Source organism: Notothenia rossii (genome assembly GCF_949606895.1).
Source record: "Notothenia rossii genome assembly, chromosome: 10".
NCBI lineage: Eukaryota > Metazoa > Chordata > Actinopteri > Perciformes > Nototheniidae > Notothenia > Notothenia rossii.
The window spans coordinates 56,592,742-56,606,323 of NC_136908.1; the positions used below are offsets into that span (position 1 = coordinate 56,592,742).

The 13,582-nt window shown below is 40.6% G+C and overlaps 1 protein-coding gene across 2 annotated transcripts; it reads right to left on the reverse strand.

The window, feature by feature from the left end:
* Nucleotides 1–7,580: 7,580 nt before the first annotated feature.
* LOC307022087 (zinc finger protein 862-like) lies at nucleotides 7,581–11,270 on the reverse strand. 2 transcript variants are annotated; one of them, XM_079654660.1, is made up of 12 exons: nucleotides 10,867–11,270; nucleotides 10,605–10,692; nucleotides 10,352–10,522; nucleotides 10,077–10,252; nucleotides 9,722–9,897; nucleotides 9,442–9,611; nucleotides 9,116–9,354; nucleotides 8,784–9,041; nucleotides 8,468–8,671; nucleotides 8,142–8,375; nucleotides 7,913–8,065; nucleotides 7,581–7,822 (listed from the first exon to the last, which is right to left on the reverse strand). In XM_079654660.1, exons 1-12 carry the CDS (start codon nucleotides 10,972–10,974, stop codon nucleotides 7,649–7,651), a joined length of 2,151 nt encoding a protein of 716 aa, XP_079510786.1. In that variant the 5' UTR covers nucleotides 10,975–11,270; the 3' UTR covers nucleotides 7,581–7,648. The 2 variants fall into 2 exon arrangements, with proteins under 2 accessions (XP_079510786.1, XP_079510785.1); XM_079654659.1 differs by having other exon boundaries at nucleotides 10,077–10,522; nucleotides 10,867–10,944; nucleotides 11,182–11,232.
* Between the last annotated feature and the right edge of the window lie 2,312 nt (nucleotides 11,271–13,582).

The following is a 13,582-nucleotide window of genomic DNA, read 5'->3' on the forward strand; positions in this document are numbered from 1 at the left end:
CCTTCACAGGATCAGGGGTAAAACGGCTTGTTGCATTGGGTTCATTGTTGTGGCGGAAGCCTTACCTTCGGCGTTGCACAGCGCTTACAGTGATCACCCAAAGTTCAATTATTTAAACTTTAACCACGTTTGATGCTGACATTTCGATGTGCAACCAATCAGATGACAGCTGTATAAAGTGGCACAAGCTAGCAGGGTGCATCACCATACAAATGCAGCTTAACACACTGTTTTGCCCGCAAGGCTCTGTGCCCTACCTCACAGTGAGCATAGAGCAAATTGCTTTCCATGTGAAGACAGCTTGATAACATAACGTATAGTTATATAATTATTTACTTATATATATATATATATCTATATATCTATATAGATATATATATAAAAACATAAATATATTAAAAAAAAAAAATTATTGTGCGAATATTTATCATTGGGAGATTTAAGAAATATATATACGCAACTAATTGCTAATATTATGACTGATGAATTACGCCATTATGAATGCAATTGCGATATGAGGATTTGTATCAAACAAGGATTATTTTTTTATTAAATTAGAGTACAGTTTTATCTTCAGCAACACAATACTTAATCCAGAATAATATAATCACATTTCTTTACCAAATAATGAGATTACTGCGACTTGGATATTGGATATTAGATATTAGATATTGTGATTTCTATAACATTTTAATTGAATGTGCAGCCCTAATCACGAGGAAGCTGTAAAAGATATCAAGTTAAACACAGTGATGTGATAATTATTTTATATACCGTTTCGCTTTGCTTGTGTCTATAATAGATCAAATCCAACCAACAGCAATACATCATTGCCATTTGGAATAACTGCTAGTTTGGGGTAAACTCGGACTGTGATTTTAAAGCTTTATTATTATAATTATTTAAGAAGAGTTATGCACTGATTTAGTATTGCACTCATAAATCCTTGTCTGACTCACTTTTGACTGTTTGAAAAGGATAAAAATGCATGCAAAAGACCTAGAACTATTCTTGTTTTTCTCAACATATTCTTGATCCTTGTGTTTCATAAGAACTGTAAACGTACTATGATGTGTTAAACTGGTGGCATTCCCTAATATTTGCAGCAAAACATGCATCCAATCAGCATGCACATTTATATAATATCGCCTATTTACCAAAACCTGTATCCAAAGCACACATTCTTAATCTAATGTAACTCTCAGCAAAGAGGAGAATCCCACGCTGTTAGGCTCTCAGCGTGAGTTCATTCACTACAGTGGAAGCGACAGTTAGCCTATTTACTTTTATTCTGGATTTTTGCTAATTATCTTAACTACACAAGTAATTATCTTTCACATCAAAGGGGCCGCGCTCTGAGCCCTGCTGGTCCCCCCTCAACCAACGAACCATCCACTCCCCAACACACACACACGCCATCATCACCACCAACACATTTCCGGAGCCAGCTGAATCATGACATTAGCAGATAATTAGACGGTCGCCTGGCTGCGTTTGATGGAGGCTCACGTGACGAGCAGCCGTCTATTTGGAGACTTACTGAATCCGAATCCAGAGAGATATTACACACAGATTTAACACTGGCTATTTAATCACAGGTGTTAAGCTGCAGACTGAGTGAAAGCCTATATAGTTTATAACGGATTAGCAGTAAATAAATGACACCCCGAGGGGCCATTGATGGTTTCCAGCACTTTCATCTTGTCCATTAGCGGTGCTCTTTCTGATCACACCCCGCTCTAGATCAATGGATGGTGCAGCCGCTGGTTTGATTTCTCCCCCGAAAGCCATGACTTAATGGCACGGAGCTCATGACTCTTGACTATACACAACATATTTGCCTGCATATGCTTTAATTCACTTCATATTCTCCATTCCCCCCCAATGCCCCTGGGCTCCTGTTTCTGCAAACAAGACAATAATCAGGTCATCTGGCATCAGGCGTGAATTCTTCATTAACAATCTAATGATACTCTGTGCAGAAACATGTGACTGTGGGAGAGAATTTACATGAACTGCAATTTAAATTCCTTTGAAGTTGTTTGTTTTGCTCACCTTGGAACCACACTATTTCTACTTCTCCTCTGTGGTGAGAAGTAAACGCACCCCATAAATATTTATCTACCTAGGGCCCGTGCTATTCTGGCCCAGTGTTTTGAACATAGCCACTGGAGATTGGGCTTATCAGGGACACAGAGGGGCACACAGAGAGAGAGGGGGGGGTGGGGGGGAATGAGGAAGGTGGAGGATAATATTTTTGTACATGTTCCAAAAGGAAACGGTTTGCATGATGTTTAATGCATCAGGACTGGGGCAGAGTTCAGAGTGCGTTTTCTTTACCAAGTCACCTCACAGACCTCAAACGTTCAGTCCCAAATAATATGAGTCTCTGCAGGTTTTTTTAAAGAGTTTTTGTGCTGGGAGATACGATAACGCAAACTTTTTTTTAACTCTTGTCAAGGTTTTCTAAGATACCAATTTGTCACGATGAATTCCTAGGCAATGCATTTACGCAAATGCAATTATAGAAGATTACCAACTGTGAAGAAAAACAGTGACTCGTGGATTCAAACACTATGAAACTTAAATTAAGGAAAAGGAAAAATATGAAACCTGAAAATGAGCATAATAGGGTCCCTTTGAATATATATATGTCAGAGAGATAAAGTACAATTTGTTTCCTTATCTTCAAGCTTGATAAGGACAAATGTAAAAAAGGTATATAAATGTCAACAGATGCCCATTTCAACTTCCCAAGTTCCATTGTGACGCCTAAAAGTTCTGTTTCTTTGTGACCAAAAATCCAAAACACAATGAATATGATATATATGACAAAGTAAAGTTGCATATTTTGCATTTGAAAAGCTCAAACTAGAGCTGAATTGTTTTTGACCGTTATTCCATCTCTGAAGCAGATGGGTTTGTTGTCAGAAAGCCAACAATGGTTCAGGTGCAGAATAAACACAGCTTCGTGACCTTTATTTTTCGCTTGAATACATCTGGTGAGAAAAGTCAAAAAAATGCCAAGAAAAATCGAGAAAAAAGCACCAAAATCTTTCAAAGCTTTCAAAGATAGTTGCCAGGTCTGACACCCAGGCAATTCTAACTGTCTCCTCCTGCCAAAGAACTGCTGCTGGTGCGAGGTTATACTATTCAGATGGATGAATATGGAACACATTTACACCCTGCCTGCCTGCTTGGAGTGTACCTAACTGTGTGTGGCATTTCCTCCCCGAAACCATGTTGACCCCTCAGTGCAAAGGTGGGTTGCATTAAACATCCACAGGCCTTGTCACACACACACACACACACCTGTTAACTGTTGCGCTCAGCAGGCTTCCATAACTTCTTCGGATCCCTCCACCTGGATGTTATTGCGGCCTGAAGCATCCTTCTCTAATGAGCCTGCCTCAACTCAGTCAAAGTCATCTGATGACACTGATGTGGGGAGATTGATATTCACGCTTGACTCGTCGTCCTCTCCACTTGACTGCCATGTTTACCTCCCCACACAATTAGTATCTGGTGAAGACAGACAGTTAGAGAGGAAAGAGGGATGCTGTGTGTGTGTGTGTGTGTGTGTGTGTGTGTGTGTGTGTGTGTGTGTGTGTGTGTGTGTGTGTGTGTGTGTGTGTGTGTGTGTGTGTGTGTGTGTGTGTACATTAGCTCCAATTGTTTATAAAGATGGGAGATGTCTTTCAATGTGGCTTGAAGGTGGCTTTCTATATCACAGGGCCATTACTACCTCATTTAATCCCCATAACTCTACTTTAACTCTCTGAATGTCAGTAGCTTGAAATAACAAAAGATATATTTCAACATGCATATTTCAACAGTTTCTGTCCAAATTTGCATTGAAGACGTGCTTCGCTTTGGTATTTTTTTTACTCCTCATTTAGGAAAGAAACTCCACAAGTGTGATGGGTTCAACTCCCTCCCACACACGGCGCTGTTTACACTTATAGCCTTCCATCCAAATATTAGCATATAAACAAATAAAACACTTAAGAGGAGAATTGTCTGCCCACTCTCTGTGAAATAAAGAAAATGGAGGAGGGGGTGCCCGGTGATTGGCATTAGGCTATGGCAGACTTTTAGCCGAGCTCGAGGCGAAAGAGAGACGCCAGAGCAGCAGCCATGTCTTCAAACTGATTAAGCATTAATTGACATTCTCTCTAATCGGTGCATTCACCATTTGAACACAGTAATGGAAATGGTTTATCCGCTGAATACTGATGCCTACCTGAGTAGAGGGGGGAACAGAGCCGAGCAGGTGGACGCTCCTCAGGTAGGCCGGTGTGTGGACGCTGTCTCCCGGTTGAAGTGAAGGAGGTTTTAGTGCGGAGCAACAGCGCCTCTCTGTGGACAATTTCAAAAATGGCCTACCTCTTTCAGCTGCCCTAATACCACACTTGTGTTAGCGTCTGGGTACTACCTTTATTTCTGTATGTTGTACTTCTACTCAGTGGTGTAAAGTAACTAAGTACATTTAGTACTGTACTTCAGTATAATGTTGAGATAATTGTTCTTCACTTGAGTATTTATATTTGTTGCTACTTACTTTGTACTTCTACTCCATTACAATTCAGAGGTAAATCAGGGCTGCCAACACTCACGCAGCGTGAGAGTCAAGCAATTAACCATATCTCACGCACTCACGCCACACTTGCCTTTCCTCACGCTAAGTTTTCGTCCAAAATAAATGTATATAAAATGTAAATATAAAAATAAAGTGAAGGAACAGCAAACAAAGCGGTCTACGAAATGAGACGGTCTTCTGGCTTAGTTCAGTAAAGTTGGAACGATATTGGGAGATTCTGATTTCACGGATCAATAACTATGAACAAAACGTTATTCAGACACAAATGACGTCTCCTAAGTACCGTGGTAAGGTTGACAACGAACTACAATCACATTTATATTTTTTTAAAAAGCCAATACGCGCCGTCCTCCGAGCTGGACACATTACATTGGTCTCTCTGCAGCCGGAGAAGAAACGAGTGCTCAGGGACCGTCTGCAAAGTGCAACTCCGAAAAAAGAGAATACAATAATATTCAATCACTATTATACAGCTTGTTACTACCAAACTCACTACAAACATCCAGGGGCGCCGCCAGGGATTTTGGGCCTCATGAAAAGATATCACATTGGGCCCAACCACCAGGCAAAGGCCACGCCAACCAAGCACAATTGCTGGAACCACACCTCCAGAACCCAACCCACTCATTTATGCTTTAAATAACTCTACCTGTACAGGCTTGCACATATCTTGTAGTACTAACTGCATAGTGTTTACTGACACTGAGCGGTGACAATATAACACTGTGCAGTAGTGATGGCGAGATGAAGCCTTATGAAGCTTTGAAGATTTCCATCCAATTGGTTCGCAAAAGGGTTCATCTCATGACGCTTCATCATGGGCTTCATCTGAACACAAACCCCCTGTTGGTCAAAGTGTGTAAAACAGGCAGATTGGACATATCAACAGAGCTCTATCTCATACCGAGTTCCCAATGAGTAAAGCCTTAGAATAACTCTAAACAACGAACATTATGTTCATGTTAACAATATTGTTTTTATTCCAGTTGATTGTGATTGAAAAGCCTAAGGAGGCTGGTAAACATTGCAAAGAGGGATTTGTATTCCTTACTAATATTCATAAACTTAACCATGTTGTAGCCTGAGAAAGGCTAAACCATATCAAATAATACATTTATTAACTACATTATCTCATTTAGCTGTAGCTTTTATAAACAAAAAAAAAGACGTATTGACAAGTCGTTGAACCAGGGACACTGCGGTCGTGAGTCAACTGCTTTCCAGCTGAGCCACAGCACACACGCTGAATCTCCCTGAAAACACTGTAACATATTTATTCCTGTATTTATTCAGTCATGTTTTTATTCCTACATTTATTTATGCTTGTATCTATTTATACTTATGACATGTTCCGACCTCCATATGAGTGAGGTTCTGAGCTCCTTTAATTCCATCGTGTCACCAGCGGGCCCGGGTACAGGAGTATTATGAGCGTTGTGGTTCAACCATGGTTCAACGGTTCAACCGATCTGAATCGCTTCCTGAAGCTGTCACGTGGTATCGACAGGCAGCGAGGCTTCGTTTGTCCTCGATGACGTCACTGGCCCAAAACGATACAAGCCTCGATACAAGGTTCAGAAAAAGCTTCGGTGATTACTCGACACACGCTCCGAAGCCTCGGCGCAATACGTAACATCACTACTGTGCGGACTGCAAATTCTACTGCAACATTCTGCTGCAGTAGAATTCACTATTTGATATAACACTTACATTCCTGACAATAGATCTCAATAGTCATCTTTTATGGTGTACATCGTACATGCCTTTTTAATATCATTTTTGAATGGGACATTCATAAATCAAAAATAAATATAACTTAAATATACATGACCTCTTAAATTAAAATAAAGTGAACATTAACACCAATATTATCATTTATAAAATGCTATAACAAAAAAAAATAACATAAGCAGCAGATTTTTTTATTAAATATACATACCAACTACAAAATAAGCGGGTATTAAAGTGTAAATGGACAACAAAACGGAAATGGAAGTGAAAAGGCCTGATGGTGGTGGCATGGGCGTAGGAAGCATCCTGAATGTGGGGTGGACATTTTTAACGGGGGGTGTGGGGGTCCCCCACCACGAAAAAAAAAATAGATTTCCTGTATTCTGTTGCATTTGGGTGGTTTGATACTTTTATGTGGCTGTACTAGCATGAGGAAAATGATGGGTACATTTTGTAATTTCATCCAGTAGTAAAGAAAGGAAATAGATTTGATTATTAATTCAGAGCCGTCTTTGAATGAATAAAAAGCAGTTTCAATGCCCATTTTTTGTACATTTATATACAACAATAAATATTTGTGAGTGCAATGAGAGATATTGTTGTGGAGAGTCATTTATATATAAATCGCAAAATACATTTGTGAATCCTGTCATTTCTCTTTCATCACTCACCTCAGCAATGGACCTCTCTCCACTGTCCCTGTGTTCTGCCTCTGACTCACTCTCAAGTGCCTCGATGTCAAGAGAGGTGGTGAAGTGATCATTATTTATTGAGCAGTATACTCTTTTACATTGAATCATAACAAGTCATGTAAATACAACTGACTCTAAAGTAAGTCCCAGTCTGTGATATTGGACATTTTGAAGACTCAAAGCCCTACAGTAGGTAGAATATTAGCTAGTCTATGTAATGTGCACAGAAAATAAAGTTAACTGAATACTGGGATGGAAATTGCCTTTAAGCACTCAGTAAAAAATAAACACACACAAAAAGCTTCTGAATGATAAGAAGTATAATTAAAACATAATGCACATTACCATTTTGAGAGAGAGTACCGAAGTTAAAGAACTCAGAAAATAATCTCTTATTGAACTGAGGCTCCAGTCAAACACACTGACTGCATATCTACATGGACATCAATGTTTCCCCTAGGTTTACTGCCTTGGCAGGGTGCTGGCCCCAACGGGGGGGTACCCACATTTTTTTTGGGAAACATCTATTAATGTAATTTAAGCACATGAAGCCGTCGTAATATCGTATTATTTTTATTAACACAACATCAGTACAAACTCTTTGCAACATCCTGGCACACTGTGTTTATCCACACAGTGAGCACTTATTTTTGCTACAGTGGATCTTCCTGGGTTTTCTGAAGAAGGTTTCCAGTGCCTCCTGGTATGGGAAGTCCGACACCTCTGGCCCATTTATTGAGATCCGCATGCAGGCTGCAAGATGGTCCCCCTGCAGCCTGTTGCGGATGTTTGTCTTGACCTGCAAATAAATTCAATGTTAAGCTTTAAAAGTGATAAAAAATACTGATAACTTAAAACGCCAAATGCCATTGTGAGAGGTATTTCTTACCCTATTCAGGGTGGAGAAGTCCCTTTCGCAATTTACACTGCTGACAGGGACAGTGAGGGCAATGGCAGCCAGCTGACTAATGGTTGGGTACAGGACCCCAAACTCCTCATATTTTGAGGACAGGTCTGACAATATGTCCAGCTGTGTCTTGTTCTGAAAAGGTTCATTTGATTAACACACTGCATTGCTCATGATAATGTCATGTGAGAATGTTACATTTTAAAGTTACCTTCAGAGGACCAGAGACGACTTGTTCCTTGAAAGAAGCCCATTCCTCAAGGACTGTGTCGAAATCGACATCGGAAAAAAACTTCCCCACCAGTGTCCTCAGGTGTGTGTGTGTAATGTCATTGGGGAGTGTAGTTGATTGTGGACCCAGTATTCCAAAAGCAGCCAAGACTCCAACCTCACTGAACCGCCTCTCAAGATGGGCAATCAGGCCATCCAAATACGGATCCATCACCTCATCAAACAGTGGGGGAAAAATGTCAGTAAACTCTTCAGTCTAAATTTAAGTTACATCAATGATGTCAGCCAAAAGCTACATAATCATACCTGTGATTGAAATCTTTGCCAATACTGCTGTCTGCCCCCTGTATTATCCTGGCCTCTTCTTCCTCTCTCCTGTTCGGCAGAGATGCTGAATGCACCCAGTCCCAAAGGGTCATCAAGACTTTGATGTAGTCTGGCCAAGTGTGAACCCGGTTGATGACCCCCAGAATCTTTTATGCCCTTTATCAATGCCAGTGTGACAGGGACCTAGGAAATTAACCAAATTGACTCAGATGAAAAGATAAATTGGGGTAACCTATGTTTTGCAAAATCAAAATGAATTTAAAATATAGCAGATGATTTGGGTTAGTAAAAACACCTGCTCTTTGATTGCCAGGAACATGACGTCCTCCCTTTGAAAAAGCTTAGAGAGACGTGCCAGGTGCGGAAGCACATCAGCTTGCAGGTGAAGGGCGGCAATGAAGCGATAGGTGGCAAGGAATGAGTAGAGTCCCTTAGCAGTAGGACATTTACGGATCTCCACTTCCTCTGCCAAGGCTCCCAGTACAGCAGAGATATTCTTACTGAGGTTTTTTACAGCCTCATGTTGAGAGAGCCACCGTGTGTCCTTTACTTGCTAATAATGACAGATAAAACAGTTGTTAGTATAAATATTAAAATCTCAATTTATTTGAGGTTTAAAATATTTACCTTCACTTTCAGCTCACACACACCGAGAACCTCTGCAGCTGCCTTCAGAGAAGCAGAGCGGTTTGCACTATTCCTGAAGTACAGGTGGAGCTGTTCTAAATGGTCTCTGAATGTTGCCATGTAAGGCACATCTTCTGATGCGTCCTTACAGGCTAAAGCCAGCCTATGTGCAGCACAATGGACACTGAGGAGCCATGGCCATTCGTTGGACAGCTGTTTTGCAACCCCATTGTGTTTTCCTATTGAATACATTTGTTAATGAATTTAACAAGAAAGAAATATTCAAAATCCAGTTTAATTGAATACAAAAACCCTGTTTGACCTACCTGTCATAACTGCAGCGCTGTCAGTTCCTAGTCCAAAGATTAGATGTACAGGGATGCCCTTCATCTGAATAATGTTTTTTAAAGCCAACACTATAGCATCTGCTTTACCGTCAGTCAGGCAGATCAGATCCAGGAATTGGCTCCAGAGCTTCCCCTCTTGGTCCAAGTATCTATGTCCATATGACAACATTTCATATATACATTTAAATTATCCCCTATTAATTAACTATGTATTGAAATGTTATTAGTCGATGAAATGTTACACTTTGATTACGCTTACCTGACATGGATGTCCATTTGTCTGCACACAGAAACATCTGTGGTCTTATCTATTTCCAGTCCAATCGCTTTTGACTGAGCAATGGCCCTTAATATGGGCTGCTCAACCACTGTTGCAAGAATTTCTAGCATCTCATCGATTATTCGATGAGATCTGTAGTTGGTTTTTTGGCCAATCTGAAAAATAGTTGGAAAATGTTACATTTAAAGATGCTGGACATTTAAATGCATATTAATTATTAAACTAATGTACTATTATGCCATAAAAACATACAAATAATTGTCAATATAACGATCTGTTAAAACTAACAAAAAAATACAAAACATATTTTTAACTTAATAAAAAATAAGCATACATGAAGCTTGTCGAAATAGGTGCAGCCCAAAAGATTAGCCAGTTCCAGCAAGGCTGGATAGTTTGTGTGGTGGGCTATTTCATGCTTGATGAGCCAATATAAGCACTTGAATGCCCCCACCACAGCCTCGTGCTCCAGGATAACTGTTGGCTCAAATGACGCAAGGACGGTGTTGCCTGAAATGAAATGTATCATCATTATCAAGGAGCACAATTCTGTCTGTCTGTTATTGAGACAATTATAATCTAAATAGCATATATATATATCATTTGTACCTGATGTCAAACCCGACTGGCGCTGACAGGCTATTTTGTGATGCTCAGATGCCATATGAACATCAAGTTTGTCCTTTCTGTAGGACTGGCAGGGTGACTCTATAAAGACCCGGGTCTGGCTCCCTCTCACAACCCCCTGTTTGTGTTGCCTACATATCCGGCAGAACATTCCTAAAACCAAAACAGAAATTTGTTATAATTCCGATTCATTCTTTATGTACTCTGCGTTTCATTTATTGGTATATTTGTTTACCTAATTCTGTCTTGTAGAGCCAGGAGGAGTATTTACTCTTTGACAGCCAAGTTTGGTCGAATCCTGTCATCCTGTGACCGGACTTGTGCTGCTTGTCACGATATTTGAAAATTATACTTAAGTACAGTAACAAAGTATTCTTACATTAAAAAGTAAAAAAGTACAGTGTTTTATTCAAACTGTTTTCCCTTCTTATCATGTAGCCTACACTTCTTCCTTTCATTGATACATTTAAATCAGCTGACTACAGCATATAACATACCTGCTGCAACCCTGTGCTGCTGCTGCTTCTCTCTGCCTCATCCTCTATTGCTGGAGGCAGCTCCACCTCATCTGATCTCTGATATGAAAGCAATCGTGTTATGATCATATTGAGCTATTGGTGTGAGTCTAACATTAAACAAGCAGTCTGCTTGTCATACATTGCTGACGATACATTTTAAGAGGAAATTTGTTGAGTCACTGCCGCTAAATTCCGGTAGCATCAAGCTAGCAAATCCTGCATTAGCCTCACATCAACAGGTGTAGACAGAACATCCAATTATCCTGAGCTAATTTACTGAATAAACCAACTCACATCTCCTGTCTTTTTTTTCACCCAACTCATTAAACTATTCTTCTGCTGGCGTTTCAATGTTGTTTTCTGTCAAATTCAATACTGTTCAAAACCGCGGTACCTGCTATTTTTAGAATGCGCACGCTACGTTCGTTGTTGCGTTCCTGTGTGTGTGTGGGGGGGGGGGGGGGGGAGCGGAGCCCTGCCCTTCAGAAACAGCGGAGGGAGAATGTGAATACGCAAAGCAGTGGACACTGAAACATGCACATACATTGGATAAATAACATAGGCGTTTAGTTTATTTAATAAAAGAGCACATGTTCAATGTGAAAAGTGACCGTAGATAGATTACTTCAGTTGCAATTTGGTGCTTTTTTTTTTTTTTTTTTCTAAATAAAAAAAAAAAAAAAACACCTTGAATTTCAGGCAGGGCGCGGGGCTCCGTTGGCAGGGCGCAGCGCCCGGCCAAGACAATGGTAGGGGAAACACTGGACATCATGGTGTTTACATGAGCACAGAGAGATCTGGTTATTCATGTTCCCTGTTTACATGATAAATACTAGTAACCTGGCATTTCGATGTCTTTTCTCATCTAAACTATTCAGTATTTGTATCTCTCTATCACGACATAAAGACGAAACTCCTCTCCAGAAGTGAGACGCTTTTGCCGCCGCCATCACTGTTAACTGATTAACTGCTACTAGCTGAAGACTTACTTTCCTCTTCTTTGAATTTTTTTTTCTTATGTCCATGTTGTCTGGGGGAGAAAAAATATCAAACCAAGAGATCGTCAGCTTTGATTTTCGCTGTATTAACAATGTCCTGAACATTTGGTGTGTGTGCCTTACCTCCGCTACCGGCATCGCTTCATACAACAGATCTGAGCTGTCCAACTTTGACAACACTCCTTGAACATGCGCGCGCTATGTGATAATCTGCCTTGGTACAAAGCAGCAGTAAAAACGGTACGGAGTTTCATTGATTTGGGCACTCTCTCAATAAGCAAGTGGAATGGATTTGATAGTGAAGCACTGACACAGCGCTCTACAAAGTGCTGCGAGTGGATAGACCGATTCACAGACTTTCCACATGGTAAAAGTGGGGGGGTCTAAACTAATAATTTCAAAAAGTTGGGGGGACTTGTCCCACCCTCATATAATGGCCGCGACGCCCATGGGTGATGTTAAATCAGAGCCTATTACCTGTTCTCAGTCTTTTTCTCATCATGTGTCTTGTGTGTAGTGATCCAATATCGTTACCATAGCCTTGCCCTTTAACAGTTATTATGAGCCCTTGCTCAGCCTTACTCACCAAGAGCCCAGCGCCTAGCCTTCTTACAGGCAAAGTCACTGATCAAGTCCTTGAAGTCAAGCTTTCTAGCCAACTGGCTTTCAATGGACAGCATGGCAAGACTGCAAAGCATTATGGGGGGACAGGGCTGCTGAGCCTAAATATGGATCTGTTGGTCCTGGCACCAGGGGGAGGGACAACTGATTTAGTAAGAATAGCTGCTAAAAACGTACCTGCATTTACTAACAAGTAACATGTAATGTAGTTAAATGTCAGCTAAAAGAGCAGTGAAATTAAAAACATCAGCATTTTCTGTGAAGATATTAACAGTACTTAATGTCGGCAAAACATTACAATTATTATTTACAATGGACTAAGCTTAGCTAACAGACTAATTTCCACCACTCATGGACCACACCCACCTTTTCTTTTGAAAAACTGGGTGACATACTGTCGCTCTTTAGTCCCTCTCTCTTGTCTTTCTCTCCTTTCTTTTCTTTTTTGAAAGCCTGACTTTGTTAGTCGTTGAGACATCGTACACACGTAAGTACTAGCATCCCTCCTCACATGCTCTCACTCTCTGCCAGAAAGCGTTTGGTGGCATGACCAAACCATTACATGTAAATAGAGGGGGGTGTTCAGAGGCTTTGGATAATTAACTTTTGGAAGAAAAAAAGTGAAATGAATCGTAAGTTTAGTGATCACATTATCAATGTAACGTTATCTTAATGTTAATTGTTGATGATTGATGAAAGGTTACTTAAACATTTTTTCTTAATGTTCTAAAAATGTTTGGGGCCCCTGTCCCTGGGGCTCTTAGAATCGTCCTAACTTTTCACCACCTTACGGCGCCCCTGCCAGGTTATGATCGGTGGGCACATACTGCCACTGTTCTGGAGCTGAGGACTGACGGATTTGCTGAACTCTGTTGTTCACCTAAACGTAGGACCTCCTGGATTGATAATGGATGTAGCCAGGTACCACCTTACTGTCGGTGTAGTACTCGATGCTGTCAAACTTCAGATCCATTTCTTCCACTATCATGTTAGCTATCTCGACTGTGAGAACTGCCGTGCAAAGCTCCAACCGAGGTATAGAAAGGTCTGGTTTTGGAGCTAGTCTGGCCTTTCCG

Coding starts and splice junctions, on each gene's coding strand:
- LOC307022087 (XM_079654659.1), bottom strand. CDS start 11,211: ATGAGTTGGGTGAAAAAAAAGACAGGAGAT. Junction 9,898..10,076: donor CCTATTTCGACAAGCTTCAT/GTATGCTTATTT, acceptor ACTATTTTTCAG/ATTGGCCAAAAAACCAACTA. Junction 9,612..9,721: donor CAAATGGACATCCATGTCAG/GTAAGCGTAATC, acceptor ATATGGACATAG/ATACTTGGACCAAGAGGGGA.